The 25,371-nt window shown below is 44.2% G+C and overlaps 1 protein-coding gene and 1 non-coding gene across 2 annotated transcripts in view; one reads left to right on the forward strand and one right to left on the reverse strand.

Annotated features, from left to right (window-relative positions):
* The window catches only part of ANKDD1B (ankyrin repeat and death domain containing 1B), a 74,581-nt gene that overhangs the window by 29,431 nt on the left and 19,779 nt on the right, over positions 1–25,371 (forward strand). Inside the window, 11 exon segments of the mRNA XM_027552745.1 lie at positions 3,896–3,994; positions 4,032–4,039; positions 4,753–4,797; positions 4,799–4,841; positions 9,870–9,968; positions 14,745–14,763; positions 14,766–14,854; positions 17,337–17,423; positions 20,105–20,171; positions 20,333–20,494; positions 21,391–21,490. Coding sequence (XP_027408546.1) covers positions 3,896–3,994; positions 4,032–4,039; positions 4,753–4,797; positions 4,799–4,841; positions 9,870–9,968; positions 14,745–14,763; positions 14,766–14,854; positions 17,337–17,423; positions 20,105–20,171; positions 20,333–20,494; positions 21,391–21,490 — 818 coding nt within the window.
* Positions 20,027–20,142, reverse strand: LOC113900563. Its single transcript, XR_003513196.1, has one exon. It is a non-coding gene; the product is annotated as a U5 spliceosomal RNA (small nuclear RNA).

Consider the following 25,371-nt stretch of genomic DNA (forward strand, 5'->3'; position numbering starts at 1 on the left):
GTTGGGTGGTTAAAAATATGAAAGTAGACACAATAAACTATATTAAAAAAAAAACTCACGTTTTCAAACTTCTTATTTTGCTTAGAATATGTACTAGAGATGGGAGAAAAGATTTGTATCTCATTTTACTGTCAGCTGGTCTTTCTTTATGCTACCTTTTGATACGTTTATAAGATACAGACTACTTTAAATGTCCTTATTTTGTGTAATTTGGCTTTCACTTTTTTTTTTTTTGTTTTTGATGATAACATTTTTTAAAGAGCATCCAAAGTTCGAAGCAATGGCTGTTTTGTTAGGGAGGAAAAATGTTTTATCTTTGATAACCTCCCACTTATCAGACTAGACTTTCTCTGTGGGTGGGTCCTCTGTCACTTTGTTTAACCATGCAGAAATGCAAGACTTTGTAGCAACCAAGGATAACATAGTAAGGCCATTTTAAGGTTGAACAGACTCCTAATATTTCCAGCAGTGTTTTTCCCCAGATTGCTAAATATGTATTAGTGAGAATTCTTTCTGTTATGAGTGACAAAAATCCAGTTTAATCTGGAAAAAACATTGAAGGTAGTTTATGAACTCCTAACTAAAGAGTTTGAGGGTGTATCTCGCTGGCTGCAGGCATGGCTAGATTCAGCTCCCGCCCAACTCTTGGCTGTTTCTGTTGGCATTTTTACAAAAGTATTTGTTTATTTGGCTGTGCCGGGTCTTATTTGCAGTATGTGAGATCTTTACTTGCAGCATGTGAACTCTTAGTTGCGGTATGTGGGGTCTAGTTCCCTGACCAGAGATGGAACCCGGGCTCCCTGCACTGGGAGCATGGAGTCTTAGTCACTGGACCACAAGGGAAGTCCCTCTGTGGGCATTACTGATAAGCATACTCTCCACATAGTGGGAAGGATGGCTGCTAGCAGCCTCAAGTCTAAATTCTTATGAATAGTGTTATGGATTTTGATTCATAAGAAAGAAAATTTCTCCCTCATCAAATATTCATCAAATATATAAATATTTATATTTATCATCAAATATATAAATCACAATAATTCTGTTTGGCCCTGCCTGAAACATGTGCCCAATCCTGAACCAATTCCTGTGACCATGGGTTATATGATCGTGGCAGGTAAAGCCTGGCCATTGACAGCAGTAAATGGGCTCAATTAATGGTTGTGTGTGTGTGTGTGTGTGTTGGCAGGGAGAGGGGCAGGGGAGCGGTTCTCCCAAGGAAAAGCAAAGACACAAGCAGCAAATGTCCACGCGCAGACAGAACACCATCACGTGTTCTTCATGCCCTTTGTGCATAAAGGGCTAACAAATCACCTTTCCTTTCTGCATGAGAATTTAAACCTTAGTTAACTTTCTGGCTCTGTGTCTCTACAAACAAAAGTACAATATTAACTCTTACTAAGCAGCATTGCTTATGATAAAAATGATTCCTGATCGGTAAGCTGCATCTGGACTTGGAGGAACTACAGATGAATTGTGAATGCCAGAGGAGAAACCATACTTTGGGCATCTCTGAGTTCAGTGACTTCTTTTCTTCTGTTCCAGGGCATTAGCCACCATTTCTTATCACCTGCCTCCCCAACCACAGGCACAAACTCAAACTGAGTTACGTACCCCCACATATCACCAATTTGGTTATTGCATTTCATTACAATCACTTGCATATTTGCTCATCTTCCTTAATGGACTCTGAGCTTCCTGAGGATAGGGTGTCATATTCTTTTATCTTGGCCACTTTTGCTTAGGACAATATCTAAGATATATATATATATATATATATATATATATAAATGCTTAATAATTGTTAACAGTTGTTGAATAAATGAGTGACTAATTTGTAAGAATGTGTGACTAAATGTTTTCATCTAATATATAATCAGCGTTTCTCATCTTTCTTTTTGTGATTGGTTTATATGGACCTTTGTTGGCGCTCTCTGCAGGTATTTGTATAAGCTGGACACAATCATTCTGTCATTTCCCAAAAGCTGTTGATGGCTCATGGGGCTTCCCAGGTGGCTCAGTGGTAAAGAATCCACCTGCCAAGTAGGAGATGAACCCTGGGTGGGGAAGATCCCCTGGAGAAGAAATGGCAACCTATTCCAATAATTGCCTGGGAAATCCCATGGATAGAGGAGCCTGGTGGGCTATAGTCCATGGATTCAAACAGAGTTGGCCATGACTTACTGACTAAACACCAGTTTGTGGCTCAAGACTCTCTAGAGCTTTATCTCCAATTATGGATCTAATCTCACAAGCAGCAAAAGTGGGCACCAAGCATTCTCTGTCTTTTTGCTTTGTCCTTTCTTGGTGATTCAATGAGGACAGGATTTCAGACTTTGAAGGGCTAGAGATATAGGTCTAATTGGCAACATATTTGGCTCAAAAATATAAATAAGGTGAATTTTTGGTGCCTGTTTGTTACTCTGGCATGTATAGAGTCCCATAGGACTGATCCATACATACTTTTCTGGAAGCCATTTACTATTTTAGCACTTTTCCTTCCTTTTTCTTTGAGTTGTTGGAGAATCATGAGCTATTATCTCAAGCAAACAGTAAGCATTACTTTTTATTATCTTACATTAGCAGGAGATCAGATAACAAATCTCAGATTCAGGGAACTTCTTATAAAGAGTCTTGTGTCTTGCTTTTAACATTTCAAACATCTTGCTAAGCTTTTGGTTAACAACATAGCAGGCCAATTGGTGAATGTTTTCTTTAGTTGACGAAAATACTTCTGCTGCCCACCAAGTTGGCCACCCCAACTTGTTTTCCTGCTTTTAAATACCTCAGGTTAGAAAATTGAGTTTTTCTATAGGTGTTTCACTGTTCTTTCAATAGCCAAATGACGTTTTGGCTATCGAAAATGCAATCTCCCTTTGCAATGTGAAGATTTGGAGAAACTACCATAATCAGAAGATTCTACCCTTGAACTTTCCTCCCTAACAAATCACACCTAAACATCTCTCTTAAGCTGTACTCTCTGGATAATTCCTAATTTCTCCATCCTACATCATACAGACCTGTTCTCAAGAGTTTTCCTGTTGATCCTTAGTGAATGTCAAAGAGAAGTATATGAGCAGGCATCTGAGCCACCAGGGAAACCCCATTAACAAGCAGGGAGGGCCTGGAAAGAAGCAGTTGATACAATGTCATGTCTCAAGACAACACTTGTCATGTCAAGACTTCCCTGGTGGCTCAGATGGTAAAGTGTCTGCCTACAATGCAGAAGACCCGGGTTCAATCCCTGGGTCGGGAAGATCTCCTGGAGAAGGAAGTGGCAACCCACTCCAGTATTCTTGCCTGGAAAATCCCATGGACAGAGGAGTCTGGTAGGCTATAGTCCATGGGGTCGCAAAGAGTCGGACATGACTGAGTGACTTCACTTTCTTTCTTTCATGTCTCAATGAGTCATGTAAATATTAAACCCTGGAGGATTTCTGCTTCAAGCATTTTTATCAGTAAGGCAAGGCTTACTGAGTGATATGCAAATGACTCAGATGAGGTCTGGCACAAAATCAGCTTCTCAATAAATAGCTGAGTGAAAGACCTGTTGCATAAATGCAGAAAGTTGGTAAAAATGTTCCATTTGAAAGGGAAGATAGTCTGGCTGTGAGGTGGGGCCTTCCCCAGACGCTTTGGAAAGACCATGTCTGAACGTACCTCCCTGCCCCCGTGAAAATGATTCTGTGCTGATGGAGTTTGGGGCGAAAACTCAGAACTGGATCTGGTTTGAAGTGAGAGAGGTTGTTATGACCTGCCCCTAAGAAGAGCCCAGAATGCCATGACCAGAATCACCACCTTGGCCTTCTTGCCCTCTTCAAAATGCTCCCCACTTGGCCAGTTGTCTTGTGTGTTTAATAAGTGTGTAATAATACAGGCATTTGTGACTGATTTTCAGAAGGGAAGAAAACCATTTCTTTTGGCGGCAGAGAGGGGCCACGTCGAAATGATAGGAAAACTTCTCTTCCTTAATCTGCATACTGCAGAAAAGGACAAGGTGAGATGGAATTTTATTTTTTCACCAAGGACTAGAGAAAGGGAAGTGGCAGTTGAGGTATAGATTTGGCAATGGCATTCTGGTGAGCAGTTGAGTTCTTCACTTGTTACTACAGTCGGAAAGATCATGGGATATCCCAATGAAATCAACCCACTTTTTCAGTGGACTGTCCGAATCACCAATTTTGCTCCATAAATGTCTGAAATCAGAGGACTACATGGAATTTTCTACTGTCAGCTCCAGTTGCTCTTTTCTTGCCCTGAGATCTTCTGGGGACTCCAGTCCCACCTGACCAGGGAAGGAAACACCGAGTGGATGTCCATGTGCTTGTGCATGTCTTTGATGCTTTTTTTAAGGAGCAATTCCTAGATGTGGGTCAAAGAGTGCCACACACTGTAAAACCCTTCGGGATAATATTGCTAAAACTACCTCCCAGAAGTCTTGCGACAGTTTGCCTTCCCAAAAGTTATATACAATTACTTGCATTATTCCATTTTTTACTAGCAGATTAGCAGCGAAGGTAAAAAAAGAAACATGGATGGTTTGTTTCCTTCACATTCAAACAGCTATGTATTTTCAATTTAAAACTTTAAAAGTATGAATTTCACTTAAAACTATGGAAAACATGGCCAGTACTGGAGCCACAGCTTTATCCAGTGTGACCCCTGCCCCTGGAAGCCATTCTGCAGCCCTGCCTGTGGGTGCAGCATGTTCCTGGGAAGCTCTCCTGAGGGGGTCTCTGTTCTAGGGGGGGAGAGCGCTGCCCTGCACCTCGCAGAAAAGCGTGGTCACAGCCCTGTGGCCAGTGCTGCTCACCCAGTCACCAGAAATACATGAGATCAATGAGGTATGTGCAGGGGCTCATACAGGTGAGCATGCGGTGCAGAGGAGGAAGAGTGAGAAGAACAGCTTTCGAGAAAGGAATAGGGGGCAAACAAAAGTGTTTGTGCCACAGGCTGCAAAGTGAAGTGCAAGTCGCTCAGTCGTGTCCAACTGTTTGCGACCCCATGGACTACACAGTCCATGGATTCTCCAGGCCAGAATACTGGAGTGGGTAGCCTTTGCCTTCTTCAGGGGATCTTCCCAACCCAGGGATTGAACCCAAGTCCCCCGCATTGAAGGCGGGTTCTTTACCAGCTGAGCCATAAGGGAAGCCCACAGGGTGTAAAAGGTGATGCAGAAAGGTTCCTCCCTTTTTCTTTAAAGGAACTCACAGCGGTTCATTTGTTAATCCATTCACTTATTCACCAAAAAATATTTAATGTGTACTCTGGATAATGGTTACAGTATGAGGCAGAGAGCATCACTGACTCAATGGACCTGAATTTGAGTACGCTCTGGGGGATGGTGGACAGAGGAGCCTACAGTGCTTGGGGTCCCAAAGAGTCAGACAAGACTTAGTGACCGAACCATGACTGAACCCTGCTACGTAGAGTGTTTTCTTATTCTGGAAGCCTACAGGGCAAGATGGGCATACAATAAATATTATATTGGGTTAAATACACTAATAGATGTATATGCAGTGTGCTATGGGAACACAAAGGAAAATCTGTTTCAGAAATACCTCACACAGACGAGGTGATATATTATGTGGCTCTGGGCATTCTAGTGAACACTGGTACCAGGAGACGGAGCCCAAGTGAGGGAACTGAGGCATGAAAAAGCACGGTGAGTACTGGGAACGACAGCACCGAACCTGAGGACAGCTGGGGTGGAGCAATGGGAGGCCGCGCTTACCGGGAGCAGAGACCCGGGAGGGTTTCAGGCGGCACAGAGCGGTGGGAGCCCTCGCAGGCGGGGCAGGACACTGACGCTGTGCTCTGAAGGGAGGACTGGGGCCTGCAAAGCTGGAGGCGGGGCGTCCCTTCAGGTGACCCGAAATGACAGGGGCAAGGGCTCTTGGGCAGACTCTCAGGGGCAGCACACAGCCTGAGGTGGGAGGAGGTAGAGGTCACAGGACTTGTGAGCAGGGGCTGGGGAGAGGGGAGACTTTCTGCCCCGCAGCTCCCTGGCTTGCACTCCCAGGACGGTGGGGTGCCCATCCCTGAGCTGTGGAGGGTGAGAGGAGGGGAGGAGGGGGAGCGCCTCAGTCACCAGGGAGTGGGCGGGCTCTCCCTGAGACACTGTGGGAGGGGATAACTCAGGTGAGGGGAGCGGAGAGATAGAAAGCAGGCCTGGGTTCAGCGGAGAGGCTGCGGCTGCGGAGGCAGACCATGAGTCATCTGCTCTGGGAGGTCACTTTTTAACCTCTGGGTCCACGCCTTTGGAGCTGGCTGTTTGGAGATCCAGGTGATTTGAGTCCTCTTGAACTTCATAGTAGTGATGATCAGATTGAAGTGCTTTAACTTTATGAAGATCCTAGGAATGTGATCTTCTTGAATAAAAGTTATGAATGATGCGTGAGAAACTCAAGGAGAACTGGATTCACCCAGCAAAAATCTTAGCCCTGATTGGCCTTCACAAATATAGAGATCCAGTCCTATAGTCATAGGATTTAAAGTCTTAGTCATGCTGGCCCTTTTCTATTCTAATACTTTACCACTGGAATGTGTGCACCTGGATTTAATCCACATTTTAGCTATTTTTGAGTCAGGGCACATTGAAGAAAAGTCTTTAAGTCTAACAAACTGTACTTGTAGACTGTGATAGATTTTATTTGCACAAAGTATCTAGTGATACTATTAATCCTTTGGATGAAGCCCATAAGGTACATACGGTCTTGGGCTGCCTCTGTTTTCTGACATAGGCCCTTGCCAGACCATGGAGTGACTCATGGGACTAGGCTTGAGTGTGGTGCTCTCCAAACATTCTAGGTAGCAAACTCATATCAGTAAAGAAAATGTGAGCATGTGCCTTATCACAGGTGCATTTATCATTAAATCAATATATTATAAAACATATGCCAGAAATATAAATTTTAAAGATTGAGATAAAAATAAACATAAATAGCAATTTTCATATTTTCTCTACACTGAAAGGATTATCTTATAAACATCTGATATGTTTTCCTTTGAGTTTTCTTTGTGTTCCGATGCATGCATATTTTTAGGGTCTTTCCAAAATGCCTTTAACCCTTCTTTAGCTCCTGGCCATTTAGGTTTTGTTCAGTTTTTCTTCATTATGGAAATAAGGAAGTAATCACTGCAAATGGTGACTGCAGCCATGAAATTAAAAGACTGTTACTCCTTGGAAGAAAAGTTATGATCAACCTAGATAGCATATTGAAAAGCAGAGACATTACTTTGCCAACAAAGGTCCATCTAGTCAAGGCTATGGTTTTTCCTGTGGTCATGTATGGATGTGAGAGTTGGACTGTGAAGAAGGCTGAGCACCAAAGAATTGATGCTTTTGAATTCTGGTGTTGGAGGAGACTCTTGAGAATCCCTTGGACTGCAAGGAGATCCAACCAGTCCATTCTGAAGGATATCAGCCCTGGAATTTCTTTGGAGGGAATGATGCTGAAGCTGAAACTCCAATACTTTGGCCACCTCATGGGAAGAGCTGACTCATTGGAAAAGACTCTGATGCTGGGAGGGATTGGGGGCAGGAGGAGAAGGGACAACAGAGGATGAGATCATTGGATGGCATCACCAACTCGATGGATGTGAGTTTGAGTGAACTCTGGGAGTTGGTGATGGACAGGGAGGCCTGGTATGCTGCAATTCATGGGGTCGCAAAGAGTTGGACACGACTGAGCGACTGAACTCAATTGAATTTATGATTGATTTCTTAGAACTCTGCTCATACTTGAAAATTTGAGGGAGGTGAAAAAATTTAACCTGCAAATTGTTTACAGTGTTTGAATACTTTATGAATATTGCATTTAACAATCAATGATGTATGACTATGTTGATTAAATATTTATTCACTTCAATTTGGTGGTTTTCTTTTGGCATTTGGAACCAACTGTTTTTTTTGTTGTTGTTGTTGTTAAGATTTCAAATATTTCTTTGGTGCTTAAAAAGTCTGAAGGTCATACACTCTGTGCCTCTTGTGTCTTGTGGATGAGATGCCACAGGCCCCTACAGCTCTTTGGGTTCCTGGCTTTGGGCTCTTTACAAACCTGTTTCTGCATCACATCCTTCCACTAGGGGGCATTTCCTACCATTCTGATCTCAGTCTAGATGTCACCCAATCCAAGAAGGTTTTCTTGATCACTCACTGGAAAATAATCATCCAGTCACACTATTTCACTTCTCACTGTAGCATGCTCATTACCACTAGCTGATATTATTCTTCTAATAACATCTAGAATCTAATAGATGGATTTATTCTAAATCTGTTGATTTACTGATTTACCAGTCTACTGATCTATATATCGATTGTCCACCCCTACTGGAATGTAATGTCAGAGATATTGTCAGTCTAATCATATCCACGCCCCCACTATTTAACATAGGGTCTGATACATAATAAGTGCTCAATAAATTTTTGTGGCTTTATTGAGATGATATTGAAGATCATTGCTCACCTTTACTAGCTCATGTATTTCCCAAGTACTGTGATGGTTTCAGGAAAAGAGGTAGGATGCTGTGGTTGCCAGAATAACAGCCCCCCAAAGAGGTCCACATTAGGATCCTAGGAACCTGTAAGTTTGTGAAGTTACAGAGCGAAGGGGAATTAAGGTTGATCATCATCTGACCCTACAACGAGATTATCCAGGTGAGCCTAATATAATCACAAGGATCCTTTCAAGCAGAACAATGAGGCCAGCAGGGAGGCCAGAGGGATGTAACACGAGAAGGACTGAGCACCCCATTGCTGACTTTGAAGGTAAAGGAGGGGGCTGAGAGCCAAGGGGTGTGTGTGGCTTCCACAGACTGAAAAAGGCAAAGAAATGGATTCTCCTGAAAGCCTCCCTATAGGCCTTTCTCTTCACTCAGTGAGACTCATTTCAGACTTCTGACCTCTAGAACTGTAAGATAATACATCTGTATTGTTTAAGGCACTTACATTTGTGGTAATTTGTTATTTGCAGCAATAGAAAACTAATAATATAGGTGGTTCTGTTACTGTCACAGAGGAAGACATAGAGGCCCATCCTTGAGCCTCTATGAGGCCATTTATTCAAGGTCATTCAGGCATTTAGTATCAGCTCAAGCTAGATTCCCATTGGTTGGAGTGTGTATCAGTTCTGTGAGTATTTGTTCCACTTGCCTATCACTTTAAAACCAACCAACCCAAAGCACAGCGGCTTAGAACCATACACTATTATCTTTAAGCTTTTCTTCTTGCAAGGACTTTTGCAAGAGGATGGGATAATCAGGGGCTTCCCAGGTGGCCGAGTGGTAAAGAATCCCCCTGCAAAGCAGGAGACACAGGAGACGTGGGCTTGATCCCTGGGTCAGGAATATCCCCTGGAGGAGGAAATGGCAACCCACTCCAGTATTCTTGCCTGGAGAATTCCATGGTCAGAAGAGCCTGGTGAACCACAGTCCGTGGGATCGCAAAGAGTTGGACACAGCTGAGCCACTAACACTTTCATGCTGTTTTGAGGTGGTACCTGCAAGGGGACAGTTACTAGTAAACAGAATGAAAGAGGGTTGAGACATTTCTGGGGCCAAGAGCAAGTTCATTTCTTCTGGGTCAAGGAGAGGGTTAGCAGGGTATATAGAGAGAAGACCTGGCCCCAGTTCACTTGGTACTTCCTGGCTTTAGCTCATGTTTGCCTGAGGCATGCCTAGGACCTGACTCTTTACCTAGAAGCAGCAAAGAGCACCCCCCACCCAATAATAAGAAACACATTGGATTTTCTCTTTAAAAGAGTCATACGGTTTCATTGTATTCATTGATAACCATGAGAAGAACACCAGAAAGCATGCTGGATTCTAATGGAAATCCCTCCCTGCCTTCTCTCTCCACCTGTCTGTTACAGATCAATATCAGTGCTTTGCAGACAGCAACTCGGAATGGCCATGCATCATTGGTCAGCTTTCTTCTCAATGAGAACGTTGATCTGCACCAGAAGATGGAAGTGAGTCTATTACGATAACATGGACTTTGATCCCAGCTCTGTGAGGCTCTGTGTGCCGTAAGATGCTGCCTGCAGATATGCTGGGGAGAGGGAAGGGAAGAACAGGTGACCACAAAGGAGGAATTCTTTCTGGGAGGGCTGACCAACTCCTTTTGCAGACTGAGTTTTAATCATGAGAAATAGAATCCGAGGGCTGAATTTTAGAAAGTTGTTGCAGTTCCTGAACAAAATGAAATCTTTGTGTTTTAAATATTTATATTTGCCGCAGTTAAACTTTCTCAAGTGTCTGGAGATGCCATTCTTGTATTAAATTTATCAGTCTGGGAAAATGATGACACTGCTGTTAATAGGAAGGAGAAGGATTATTTTTCGCCCTTCGCTGACCGATTTTGTTTTTCTTTTGAAAGTCAGTCATTTGTACTGATTTAGGTTTTCTGAAGTTGGCCCTGGCAGAATTAACAAAGGCCATCTGTGCTGGAATTAGATGCTATTTTTCACTCTACTTTCATTTCTCCTGGGAGAATATTCTTTCCTCTGCTCTTGTTTAAGCCATTGCTATTTATTGTGTTAACTGGAGAGAAGGGATGTGATTTAAACCAGGATTGGTAGTTTTTGGAGAATGGTACGAGAGGCTCTGAATTTGTCCGGTCTATCCAAGGATGCCCCCTGTTTCTCAGGAGGGTTTGGGGCCACAGCAAGGCTGGTAGTCCCAGCAGGAAGGGCCCTCCCTGTGTCACTGGGATTAGGGATCTGTTCTTTTTTTTTTTCATGCTTGGTGTCATAGAGACCAGGTCCTCCCAGAGCAGAAGAGGTCTGTACGGAAAGCCTGCCCCTCCACCCCATCTGTCTCCGACTGCCCTTGCTCACCCTTGGACAGTCTGATGCACACAGCTTTAGGTCCCATCTGCCCCTCCTTTCCTCCTCCTCTGAGTACTGCTGTGTTCTTTGCTCAATCACTACACCTTTCTTCCATCCATCTACCCCTGTGGGAAGGAGGCTGGTGTTGATGTCGGAGTCAGGAAGATCTGGGTTTGAATCCTGTCTCTTCCACTTCCTAGCTCAGATGCCTCAGGAGGTGATTTAACCTCTGAATTGATAGCTTAGGTGATTCAGGATCTCCAAAGAAGAAGATTTAGCTTCTGGACCAGGTACCAGGCTTGATCACTCAAGAGCTTTTGTGTAGCAGAGTTTTATTTAAGTATAAAAAGGGACAGAGAAAGCTTCTGACATAGACATCAGAAGGGGGCAGAGAGTGACCACCTTGCTAGTGTCAGCAAGGGAGTTATATACTTTTTAAGAACATCTGCCTACAATGTGGGAGACCTGGGTTCAATCCCTGGGTTGGGAGGATCTCCTGGAGAAGGAAATGGCAACCCAGTCCAGTATTCTTGCCTGGAGAATCCCATGGATGGAGAAGCCTGGCAGGCTACAGTCCATGGGGTGGCAAAGAATCAGACTGAGCGACTTCACTCACTCACTCACAGTGAATCAAAAGAATACAAGGTTGTAAAGATCTTACTAGACCCACTCCCACAATGTACGTTTTAAGATGACAGGATTAGAACTAACAATCTAAAGATCTTACCAGACCCACTCCCATGATATACATTTTAAGGTATCAGGATTAGTCAGAAGGTTTTTCAAGGAGAAACTGTCCTCAAGCAGGATACATTGTTGTTATATAATCCTTGCTGCTGCTGCTGCTAAGTCACTTCAGTCATGTCCGATTCTGTGCGACCCCATAGACGGCAGCCCACCAGGCTTCCCCGTCCCTGGGATTCTCCAGGCAAGAACACTGAAGTGGCTTGCTATTTCCTTCTCCAATGCATGAAGGTGGAAAGTGAAAGTGAAGTCGCTCAGTCGTGTCTGACTCTTAGCAACCCCATGGACTGCAGCCTACCAGGCTCCTCCGTCCACGGGATTTTCTAGGCAAAAGTACTGGAGTGGGGTACCATTGCCTTCTCCGATATAATCCTTAGTACAGAGTTTAAACTGAGTTGTTTGTTGTGTAATCATCAGTTCTGGGCTTAAGGAAAAAAATGTTTTATGTGACTAAGACTAAGGAATGTAGAGAGAGAGAGAGAGAAAAAAAAAAAAAAAAAGACTTTGTCCTTTCCTCCTCCTTGAGAATTCCAGACCCCTATCTCCTCTTCAAGAGCCCCAGGCCCTTCTCTCCTCCTCAGGGACCTGGACTTCTTATCAACCTGCCTAGGAATTGACTCTCTCAGTATGTAAAGTGTGGAATAGAAGACCTAACTGCTGGGGTGGTTGTGAATGAAAAGCTGTCAGCCTCGTGTTTTTAAACAGTATTAACTGTTGGGGATATGAGAGTATTAACTGTATGGATGTGAGAGTTGGCTATAAAGAAAGCTGAGCACTGAAGAATTGATGGTTTTGAGCTGTGGTGTTGAAGAAGACTCTTGAGAGTCCCTTGGACTGCAAGGAGATCCAACCAATCCATCCTAAAGGAAATCAGTCCTGAATATTCATTGAAATCACTGATGCTGAAGCTGAACTCTAATACTTTGGCCACCTGATGTGAAGAGCTGACTCATTCGAAAAGACTCTGATGCTGGGAAAGATTGAAGGTGGGAGGGGCAGGGGATGACAGAGGATGAGACGGTTGGATGGCATCACTGACTCAATGGACATGAGTTTGCGCAAGCTCTGGGAGTTGCTGATGGAGGGAGGCCTGGCATTCTGGAGTCCTGCTGCTGCTAAGTCGCTTCAGTCGTGTTGTCATAGACGGCAGCCCACCAGGCTCCCCCGTCCCTGGGATTCTCCAGGCAAGAACACTGGAGTGGCTTGCCATTTCCTTCTCCAATGCATGAAAGTGGAAAGTGAAAGTGAAGTTGCTCAGTCGTGTCCGACTAGCGACCCCATGGGCTGCAGCCTACCAGGCTCCTCTGTCCATGGGATTTTCCAGGCAAGAGTACTGGAGTGGGGTGCCACTGCCTTCTCCATTCTGGAGTCCATGGGGTCCCAAATAGTTGGACACGACTGAGTGACTAAACTGAACTGAACTGTTGGGGCCGTGAGTGTGTAGTGGTGCCATTAGGAGGATGTGTTTTATGTGCCTTCCTGATGCAGACTAACGACATCGTCTCTGCTTGAGCAACCCTGCGCCGTCCTCTGCACCCACCCTCGAGGCATCTGCACCCCTTCTCTCCACTCTCTCTCCTCTCAGCTCAGCTTCTGTGGTCCACAGGGTCTCACTGCATCCCCTTTGCTGCTCTGTCTTCCCTGTGCCCCAACCCCGCCCCTCCCCACTAGATGCCCCTCACCTCACTCTCACACCTTAGCTGTGTTCTCCTCGCCTTTTTTCCTCCCTGCAGCTGCCTTGTCCACCCCCAGGGAGGTGTTTTCTCTTGAGCCCCCGGGACCAGGGGCAGCTGGGTGGGAGTAAGGCAGCAAGAGGCTGTGTGTGACTGTGGAGGCGGGCACTGAGCTTGCCAGAGCTGGTAAGGAGCCCGCGGTGGAGGTGAGTAGTGCGTGGCCGGAAGACAGGCATTTTAGCCACAAAAGTGGGAGGAAAGCAGACTGTCGGGCCTAGTGAATACACAGTGGTCAGACTACATAGGTGGGAGGGCTGAGCATGGACCGTACCCTAGGTGAGGGGGTGTTAGTCCCACAACCCGCTCGAGGGAGAAAAAGCCCTAGTTCAAGGCAAGTTAGGAAATATGGAATATGACTGCTATTTCCTCCTTGTGGTTACTCCCACTGCACTTTAGCTCTTTGAAGGCTCTGCAAAGTCCTGCAATTAAGGTATTCAGTAGTTTCTTAGTCTTCATATTTGAGCTCAGACGTCAGTTCTTCAAGAAAGTTTTTTTCTGCCCTCCAGAAAGTTTGGCCCTCAGCCCACCCCAACATATGTTATCTTACTACTCTGCAGTTTTCCTCCAAGGTACTTAACACAATTAGTAACCGTATATTTATTTTGTGACTTAAAAAAAATCAATGTCTACTTTCCCTACTCAATGAAAGATTCCTGAGGCTGGGCCACGTTCACCATTGAACCCCGTGTTGCTCTTCTTCAGTCGCTCAGTCGTGTCCAACTCTTTGTGATCCCATTGCCTGCAGCACACCAGGCTTCCCTATCCTTCACTATCTCCCAGAGTTTTCTCAAACTCATGTCCACTGAATGAGTGATGCCATCCAACTGTCTCATCCTCTGTCATCCCCTTCTCCTCCTGCCCTCAGTCTTTCCCAGCATCAGGTCTTTTCCAGTGAGTCAGCTCTTTATATCAGGTGACCAAAGTATTAGAGCTTCAGCTTCAGCATCAGTCCCTCCAATGAAAATTCAGGTCTGATTTCCTTTAGGATTGACAGATTTGATCTTGCTGTCTAAGGGACTCTCAAGAGCCTTCTACAGCACCCCAGTTAGAAAGTATCAATTCTTCAGTGATCAACCTTCTTTATGGTCCAACTCTCACATCAATACATGACTACTGGAAAAGCCATAGTTTCCATTCATTCATAGGCCAGGCTCTTTTTCAGGATGCTGACTGAACCCCTAGCGTCCTGAAAAGAGCCTGGCTAATAGTAGGTGCTCAGAATCAAGTTCTAGAATAAATGATGCAGGAGGGTGGGTTGCTGGTGAGTAGGTTAGCTGTGCGGCCTTGGCAGGCAAATGATTGCTGAAGACTTAATGAAGGACTCACCACCACGCTGGGCAGTGTCAGTGTTCAGGGGATTATCTGCTGAAATGAGTCACTTTTTGATCTGAATGTTGAAGCCAGAATTTTTTGAATTTGACATTGTCATTTGTTTCTGCAGCCTAAGGCGTCCCCTCTTCATTAGCTGTTCTCAATAACCATGTCACAGTGGTGAACAGCTTATTAAGTGCACAGCATGACACTGATATCTTAAATCAGGTAAGCCAGCAAGTCAGAACCTGGAGAGTCAATTTTCTTGTTTCAACTCAGTGTGTTTAGGGGTAGTTTTGATCAAGTTCAAGGTTCCTGGGAGGAACAGGCACATTTATTTTTTATCCTTTTCCTCCTCTCACCCTCACTCCCACTTGCACACACATATTCTGTCTTTTTCAAATGCACAACTGGGATTCAGCCAGTGCATTATTAAACTGTTCACGTTTAACAGGCCCAGTGCTTCAGATAGATAAACTGTAGCTCGGCGGTAAATCACCAGAGCCTCTTTAAATCAAAAGCTACTCCCCCAGTGTGAAATGTTGTAGTTGGCAGAGAACCCTTTTCCCCCAGAAGGAAGCTTTGTTTCTGTATGACAGACAGTAAATGAATGTATCTTCTTTTTGCCCAAAGGCAAAAGAGATCTCTTGAAAAAAAATCTTTTTTAAATCACCATGAATTCAGTCATTGGAGCAGAACCAAATGCTCCATAGAAGGCATCCATCACTGGCTAGAAATAGAAATGTTGAGGCGGAAGAATTAAGAGGATGGGGGTGGGTGCTGTCTGCACTGCGTCCTGCTGTGGGACGGGCTGCACTCCTCCAGAGGCCAGGAGTGGGAAGGAAAACTCTCAGAGAGAGGGGTCTTAACCCATGAGCCTCGGGACCTCTCCCTCCTTCCTGGCTGCCCCCTCCAAGGTCAGGAGCAGCCATGATTGGTGAGGATGCCTGAACTTACCCACTGGGCAGTCCTCGGTTTCCTCATCTGTGAAGCCAGAGCACTGATGCCCATCTCTGCTCCAGCTCCAACCTGTGAGGTCACTGGTGCCCTGAGGTGAATGGGGACTTAACTCCCTGTCTGTCCCTTCCTTCCCCAGGGACCATTCTCCTCCCTGGTCTTTTACTATCCCAAAAGTGAGGGAAAGAAAAATCCCCCTTGTTATTAAACATACATGTGTGTTCAGCTATGTTAATGCCCCAGATCTTTTCTTATGGGCAGCATCTTTCTCTCCACATGGACAGAACTCACAAGTGGTTCTGGTTTCACTAGCTCCACTCCAGCGAATGAGGCTTACTAGACTGCCACCCAGGGTATCAAACTCTTCATCATTGATGGTTTTTGTTAGACTAAGAATACACACAATGTATAAAAGTAAGAAAACATAAATAAGCTAAAAACTTACAATTTGGTTCTAATCCCCCCCCAAAAAGAGAGCTCTCTTAATATTTTGGTGCATTTCCTGCCCTCTAGACTTCTAGCAGTTTTGCCATAGGGAGGTTTTGTGAGTATTTGGTGTGTGACACTAGTCTCTGTTCCATGTTGGTATAGACTTTTGATCAGTCTGTCAGTGTAAGCTCCGTGTCTTAGGTACTGAGCCGCCAGAGGGGCACACTGCCACCTACAGTGGGTCTTTAGTGAATGCCTTTTGATATTAATTCTGCTAACATCCCAAGCAGGTTGGCCTTGTGCGCTAGGAGGAAGAGTCCTGAACCAGGTGGCACTGCCCAGCTGTGTGACACTGAGGGAGTTGCTTCCTCCCTCCGGTTTAGGAGTTGGGCTGGGTCGCAACCAGTGTCCCTTTCTGTGTTAATATTTTAGAAATGTCTTCACATCAGAATTTCTTTCGGTGGGAGGTATAAGATGGGTGGTTTTCTTGAGATTTCATCTATTTCTCTCAGACACTCTTGTCCTTTTTGTCGGAAAATAGTTACTTCAGAAAGGAATTAAAAGCTGACACTCCTTCTATACACTATAATGTAGGGAATTTGCAAAATAGAGAAAAGCATCAAGAAGGCAATAAAAACAACCTCTAATCCCTCAATCTAGATGTTATCATTCTTAACATCACCAACGCATTTTCTTCTCTTTCTCTATTTTTATATATAAATTGAGCTCAGCTAGATAGTGTTTTTTTCCTAAGGTTTTAAATGTTACAAGCACTTTTTCATTTTTACAAATCTCTGAAATTATTTTTTATTCTGGAAAAATAGATGTAACATAAAACTTAACTATTGTAACCATTTCTAAGTGTACAGTTTGGTGGCATTAAGCATATTGACCATGTACATAACTCTCACACTGTCTCCAGAGCTTTATCGTTCCAAACTGAAACTCCATACTCTTTAAACAGTAGTTCCTTATTCCCTTCTCCTCGACACACCATTTCGCTGTATCTCTATGAACTTACTACTGTAGGTATCCCTTATTGAAATTATTTTAAAAAGTCGTTTGTGATGGTTGCCTACTTTTACAATATGTGTATATACCATAATTTATCTCATGAGTCTCCTTATTAAGCATGTAACTTCCTTTCAATCTTTCATTGTTATAAATAAACAGCAATTAATGTCTCCTGTTCCTGTTTAAAAATAAGCTTATCTGTTTTCCCTTATGCCTGTGGAGGACACCTTTGCTTTCCTGTGTCTTTTCATTATGTAGCTTTCTTCTCTCTTTAACATGCTTGAATTATATTTTTGAAATTTCTCATGGCAGAGGCTTGCAGACTCCTTTGCATGTAGCTGCTGATTTTGGAAACATGGAACTTGAAACCGTGCTGAAGGCTGGCTATAACTTGAAGATTGTTTACAAGGTCAGTCCATGGATTTCACTCTGTTTAACTGAGCTGGTTGCTGAGTCCTCCCTGTTGGATGAAAGCCTTGAGAGGCAGTATTAGAATTCGTGCAGTTTAGTCACTCAGTCGTGTCGGACTCTTTGCAACCCCATGGACTGCAGCACACCAGGCCTCCCTGTCCATCACCAACTCCCAGAGTTTACTCAAACTCATGTCCATTGAGTCGGTGATTCCATCCAGTCATCTCATCCTCTGTCGGACCCTTCTTCTGTCCCCAATCCCTCACAGCATCTGGGTCTTTTCCAATGAGTCAACCCTTTGCATGAGGTGGAAAAGTACTGGAGTTTCAGTTTTAGCATCAGTCCTTCCAATGAACACCCAGGACTGATCTCCTTTAGGATGGACTGATTGGATCTCCTTGCAGTCCAAGGGACTCTCAAGAGTCTTCTCCAACACCACAGTTCAAAAGCATCAATTCTTTGGTGCTCAGCTTTCTTCACAGTCCAACTCTCACATCCATACATGACCACTGGAAAAACCATAGCTTTGACTAGACGGACCTTCGTTGGCAAAGTAATGTCTCTGCTTTTGAATATGCTATCTAGATTGGTCATAACTTTCCTTCCAAGGAGTAAGCGTCTTTTAATTTCACGGCTGCAATCATCATCTGCAGTGATTTTGCCCCCCAAAATAAAGTCTGACACTGTTTCCCCATCTATTTGCCATGAAGTGATGGGACCAGATGCCATGATCTTCGTTTTCTGAATGTTGAGCTTTAAGCCAACGTTTTCACTCTCCACTTTCACTTTCATCAAGAGGCTTTTTAGTTCCTCTTCACTTTCTGCCATAAGGGTGGTGTCATCTGCATATCTGAGGTTATTGATATTTCTCCAAGGCAATCTTGATTCCAGCTTGTGCTTCTTCCAGCCCAGCGTTTCTCATGATGTACTCTGCATATAAGTTAAATAAGCAGGGTGACAATATACAGCCTTGGCTTACTCCTTTTCCTATTTGGAACCAGTCTGTTGTTCCATGTGCAGTTCTAACTGTTGCTTCCTGACCTGCATTGGTTATTGATATTTCATCCAAGGCAATCTTGATTCCAGCTTGTGCTTCTTCCAGCCCAGCATTTCTCATGATGTACTCTGCATATAAGTTAAATAAGCAGGGTGACAATATACAGCCTTGGCGTACTCCTTTTCCTATTTGGAACCAGTCTGTTGTTCCATGTCCAGTTCTAACTGTTGCTTCCTGACCTGCATATAGGTTTCTCAAGAGGCAGGTCAGGTGATCTGATATTCAAATAAGGAAAATAAACATATGCTTTCTCATTAATCACTTGTGATTAGAAAAGCTGGATTTAGAAAAGGCAGAAGAACCAGAGATCAAATTGCCCACATCCATTGGATCATCAAAAAAGCAAGAGAGTTTCAGAAAAACATCTACTTCTGCCTTATTGACTACGCCAAAGCCTTTGACTGTGGGGATCACAACAAACTGTGGAAAAATTCTTCAAGAGATGGGAAGTCACCTTCCCTGCCTCCTGAGAAATCTGTATGCAGATCAAGAAGCAACAGTTTGACATGGAGCAACAGACTGGTTCCAAAACGGGAAAGGAGTAGGTCAAGGATGTATGTTATCACCCTGCTTATTTAACTTATATGCAGAGTACATCATGAGAAATGCTGGACTGGATGAAGCACAAGTTGGAATCAAGATTGTGGGAGAAATATCAATAATCTCAGATATGCAGATGAGACCACACTTCTGGCAGAAAATGAAGAATTAAAGAGCCTCTTGATGAAAGTGAAAGTGAAAAAGTTGGCTTAAAGCTCAACATTCAGAAAACGAAGGTCATGGTATCTGGTCCCATCACTTCAGAGCAAATATATGGGTGGGGCGGGGGGAGCTCTGAAATCACTGCAGATGGTGACTGCACCCATGAAATTAAAAGACGCTCACTCCTTGGAAGAAAAGATATAAGCAACCTAGACAACATATGACAAAGCAGAGACACTAACCTTGCCAACAAAGGTCCACTAGTCAAACACATGCTTTTCCCAATAATCATGTATGGATGTGAGAATTGAACTATATAAGGAGGTTAAGCACTGAAAAATTGATGCTTTTTAATTCACGTGTCGGGAAAAGCTCTTCAGAGTCTCTTAGTAAGAAAATCTAACTAGTCCATCTTACGGAAAATCAGTCCTGAATTTTCATCGGAAGGACCGGTGCTGAAACTGAAATTCCAATAATTTGGCCACCTGATGTGAAGAACCGACTCATTGACAAAACGAACTAAGTTAAAGATAACATGCATACATTTTTACTTTAACCACCGGGGATTATACAATAACCCCCCAAAACCAACGTAAAAGATAAACAAAACACTTTCACTAAAGAAAGGAAGTGCCTCAATCGTGTCTGACTCTTTGCCACCTCATGGACTATATAAAGCCTATCTGGATCCTTCCATGAGACTTTAGATGCAAGAATATTGGAGTGGGTTGAGTATTTTCCACCCAGAGATCAACAGGTCTCACACATTGTAGGCAGACCCTTTACTATTTGAGCCACCTTTCTAATAAACCATCACAAGTCTTTCATTAACCAATATAAGTAGCCTTGCCGAAGCAAGGCCTCAAAAAATTAGTTTTAGACTCAGAATTGTTTCTCTCCACGGAAATCTTTAGTAAAAGGCGAAAGATTTATACGGTCTGAAGAGAAACCAGAGCATGGCCTACAGCCTTGCAATTCATAGCGCGGGTAACAGAAACTCCTAGAACAGTGAGAGTGACTAGATAACACCGAGAGCCAGTGGCTGAGCAAAAATTTCTAGATTACTCTGTAAACAAGGGTCTAATTTCAGAACACATAGGTAAAAGAAAATTTGAAGTTTTATAATTTTAATCGTGTATGGTGTGCAGAGCACGGTGGGTATGCAAATAAGGCAAGTGGGCGGCCTCTCCGCTTGGGAAAGCTGTCTCCACGCAGCGCCCCTGTGTCAGCACTAGGGGGCGAAGCGGCGGGCTGGCTGGCTGGCGTTCACACGCCGCACCGAGCGGAGACCCGGGTTTCAGATGTTTTGTGTATGTGTGAATTTGATTTGTTACAGAATTTGCTGTTAAGTTGAAAAAGAAAAAAAAAATAGCAAGTGACTGGCACAAAATTCATGACCGTGGTTCCTCCCTTCGGTGGGTTGAGTGTTATCAAAGTTTGACAGTTTCCTTTTTCTTGAACTGCGTGGTGGGCGCACAGGTGCTTTGTCTGTCTGTACCGTGCACCTCCAAGATGTACACTCTGGAATATTCTGCCGTTTGAGAAAAATTCATAGCCGTGTCCTGTTTAAAATTGGAGCTTTGGATATCCCCAGGGGGTCCAGTGCTTTGGGCTCTAGCTTTCACTCCCTGCTGGTTCCTTTCCTGGTAGGGGACCTAAGATCCCTCAAACTGCGCAGGCCAAAAAAAAAAAAATGGCGGGGGAGCGTGGTGGGCTGCCGTTTATGGGGTCGCACAGAGTCAGACACGACTGAAACGACTTTGCAGCAGCAGGGTTATTTGACAAGTTACCAAGTTGAGTAAAAGTTTCACAAACAGCCATTAATTGGGCACCCAAAGTCCAACCTGACCATCCCTTCCCACAGGGATCCCAGAGAGGGTGTCCTGGAGGGCTTCCCAGGAGAGGAGGCCGGTGGAGAGCAGCACGAGGAGCTTGGTGCCTCCTGGGCGTATCTTCCTCCTGAAATTTCCCTTCACCCTGCTATGAGGAATTCACAGCTGAATTCAGCAAAAGGGGAAAGCAGTGGGTCCCTACATAACTGGATATTTGAGAGAGAAAAAGAACATTCAGCACAAAGTGCTTGAAAGAGCAGTACATTGCTTCTGAAGTCATGGAAATGCTGTGAATGGGAGCCTCTGGGTCAGTTCTCCCCAGACGAGAGGCAACAGGTCTGATGAAATCTAAGGCTGTGAGGTGTGGCCCACAGGTCCACAGAAGAAGCTGTCTTCTCAGACCCTCATGCCCATTATCTCCAGCCTTCTCAACAAGGATGAGTTTCTTTGCATTTGGACCTCTAGAGATTTCCTGTAAAGAGTCCTTTAAACCAATGGAAGTTCCTCTCTTTACACAGCTGGAACCAACCTCATGTTGTACCACCAGACTTTGTAAATATCCAGATACATGAGTGGCCTCTGAGGCCCTTCCCTTCAGTGTCCCTCCCTCTCCAAACTTTTTGGTCTGAGTACTTATTTTTGATCACTGGGTGGAAGTTACACATAGAGTCAAAATATCTAGACTACTTAATGCTTAACTTCTCCTGGCTGCTCTAATCTCTCTCCTCTGGAGGGGCCACATATTTTTTACAGCTACAGAGTTGGGAGAAACCTCAAAATATTTCCCGGTGCCCTCCATCTCTGCCGTCCTACCCAATCTCTTCTGGGCCTACTTACATCCATTTGATTAATAAAAACCTCCTCCCTGTTGGGCTTTTCTTGTGAGCTTTTGGAGTTCCCTCCAAGGCTAATGAGAAGAATTAGTAACTCTGGGCAGGTGTACAGGCTCTCAGTCACTTTCTGTGGATAAGAAACTGGGCAAGAAAGGCAGTTGTGAAGGTGGAGCAGTCTTTTCCATTCAGTGAATTTCATGAGCTCCACAGTACCTTTAAGCAAATACAAATGTGGTACCAACAATGAATTAGCGGACCCTGAGCTCTGGATCCCAGTTCCCACTGGCTTTGGCTAATATCCTTGACCCCATTCACAGATCTCAGAAAAAGGACAGACTGTCTCTCCCATGGATGAATCCAGGTTTCTTTAGGAATGGGACTCAGAGACTCCGCTCCCTAGATGACCCAGGGGACTCATGATTTGCTCATTCTGCATATGGTTCTCATTGCAGCTTCGTTTTAGGATCTTTCAGCTGAACACCTGGCTCTGCATAGTCAGGGTTCTTCAGCCTTTTCCCCAGCAAATGGTCAGAGTTGGAGGGAGAGGAGTGGGACAGGGCAAACTTAGAGCCAGCTAAAGAGATAACAGACAGGAAGCCCAGCAGAAGCTGCAGAAGTGGGGAAGGCGCCCCGTAAACCTGCTTTGGTCATTGAGCCCCCTCAGCCTGTCTGATCCTCCCCACACACAGCTGTCTCCCATGAAAGCATCCAGAGCCCACTGAAAAGGAAGACAGTCCTGTGTCTCTTACAAAACCAGCTGTGAACACACATCTGCTGATTTGAATGGAATTCAATCGTAGGCCACACTCGTAGTTAGCATGGATCAAACTGGAGTGTCTGACTTCTTCATCCTGACATTAAATGCTGTTTGATGATGGTTGTCAGTCTGAGGAAACAAGACAGCATTTCACCCTATCATAATTGTTATAACAACTACCATTCAGTGAGCACTTACCATGGGCCAGGCTCTTTGCTGAGTGCTCTGTCATCATTAACTCATTTAAGCATCCCTGCAATGACTGCTTTGATGTTGCTACATGGGAATGGCTTAGGGTTGGTGTCGGATTGGAAAGGGGTGGGAGAATGGCTTGCCATTTGGCTCACAGGCAGAGGTATCTGTACATAAGATTGAGGAAGTATGAAAATCATTTACATCAAAGAATGGAGATATTGCTGATCGAAAGAGACATGCAGGTCAAGACATCCCTCAAAATCATGCCTTGGTGCCACCGTGAAATAGGTTTTATTCTTCCCATTGCCCAGAGGCAAGCACTGAGGACTTCAGCAGTTGCAGGACTTGCTCAACCCTCATATTTAATATACGCCCAGACCTCAGCCAAGTCTGTCTGCTCCAGGCTATAAAATGTATGGTTGCTCAGTCGTACTTAGAGGAAGTAAAAGAAATGTATAGACTTCATTTGTCAAAAGCTTTTGTTATTATTTTTAAGATTGAGGTAAAAAAAATGTGAAAGTTTCCTAAAAGAGATGAAATAAAATGAATATTACTGATTAACTTCTAGAGAGTCTTCAATGGAGAATGAAGTTCGACAGGCACAGTGAAGAGGAGGTCCCATTTGAAATCCAGATGCCCACCCCACAGAGGGCACTGCCTTGTGGTCCTCTGAGAAGGGGGACAGTACAGCAATGTGTCTGGAGTCACCAGATCAGAATTCAAGCCTGGCTCTGCCACCTTCCAGTTTGGGACCTCAGACCAGGTACTTAGTGTCTCTGAGCCTCGACTTCCTCAAATATAAATAAAGGTATTTCTTCATTATAGGATTACTATGGGGATTAACAGTTTAAGTCTTTCAGCAATGATTTGTGAAGCATCCATATGTGCCAAGCTCTAGAGCTCTCACTGAAATAATGTGTGGACACAGCTTTCTTCTGGGCCAAGCCCACTGATACACATTCAGTAAGTGGTGTGTAGTTGCTTCAGTCATGCCCAGCTCTGTGACCCCATGGACTGTATGCAGCCCACCAGGCTTCTCTGTCCATGGGGATTCTCCAGGCAAGAATACTGGAGTGGGTTGCCATGCCCTCCTCTAGGGGATCTTCCCGACCCAGGGATCAACCCTTCGCATCTCTTATGTCTCCTGCATTTCTGGATCTACTCATTGGAGAAGTTTCTTATTCTGGGAAGGATTGGAGGCAGGAGGAGAAGGGGATGACGGAGGATGAGATGGCTGGATAGCATCACCAACTCGATGGACGTGAGTCTAAGTGAACTCCAGGAGTTGGTGATGGACAGGGAGGCCTGGCGTGCTGCGATTCATGGGGTCACAAAGAGTTGGACACGACTGAGCGACTGAATTGAACTGAATGTTATTTAAACGAGGTTATTAATTGCAATCCTTAAAACTGACAGCAAGGTAAGCAAATGTGCATCAATATGGGAACACTGAACAGATCAGGGAACAGTCACACAACATCATGTAAGCATTAAAAATAATTAATTAGGGCTATAACAATTGGAGAGATTTCCAAATGTGGAAAATAAGATGCAGATAAAATATAGTACAATCCCATTTTTTATAAAACAAACAATGACCAAAAAAACTCAAATGTGTTTATGTATGTATCTATATCTATTGTAAGTGGGTAAGTAGGTGGAAAGATAGCAATGTGGATATGATTATATGAGCAAGAGAAAAAGCACAGAAATAAACACACAGATCCTACTTACTAAATGAAGTTACTGGAGAAGAGGAGGCTACACAAAAAAAGAAAAACCAGAGAAGACTGAAGTTCTAAAAAGAATTCTGTTGCTGCTGCTAAGTCACTTCAGTCGTGTCTGACTCTGTGCAACCCCACAGACGGCAGCCCACCAGGCTCCACCATCCCTGGGATTCTCCAGGCAAGAACACTGGAGTGGGTTGCCATTTCCTTGTCCAATGCATGAAAGTGAAAGTGAAGTCGCTCAGTCGTGTCCGACTCTTCGCAATCCCATGGACTGCAGCCTACCAGGCTCCTCCGTCCATGGGATTCTCCAGGCAAGAGTACTGGAGTGGGGTGCCATTGCCTTCTCCAAAAAAGAATTCTTCTTATATATAAATTATTTAAAATACACTCACTATATAAAATCATATAAGTGTGTGTATACACATACATGTGTGTAAGAGAGGCTGAGATTCTGCTCAAGACCTACTGACCTGCAGTGATGCTGGGGGACTCAGACTTGTGCACCAGAGGAGCAGGCAGACAAGTGTGAAAGGAACCAGCTAGCAGTTAACACGGGTTATCTCAGATAATCACGATGGTGTGATCACTCACCTAGAGCCAGACATCCTGGAATGTGAAGTCAAGTGGGCCTTAGAAAGCATCACTATGAACAAAGCTAGTGGAGGTGATGGAATTCCAGTTGAGCTATTTCAAATCCTGAAAGATGCTGCTGTGAAAGTGCTGCACTCAATATGCCAGGAAATTTGGAAAACTCAGCAGTGGCCACAGGACTGGAAAAGGTCAGTTTTCATTCCAATCCCAAAGAGAGGCAATGCCAAAGAATGCTCAGACTACTGCACA

This window comes from Bos indicus x Bos taurus, chromosome 10 (genome assembly GCF_003369695.1).
Source record: "Bos indicus x Bos taurus breed Angus x Brahman F1 hybrid chromosome 10, Bos_hybrid_MaternalHap_v2.0, whole genome shotgun sequence".
NCBI lineage: Eukaryota > Metazoa > Chordata > Mammalia > Artiodactyla > Bovidae > Bos > Bos indicus x Bos taurus.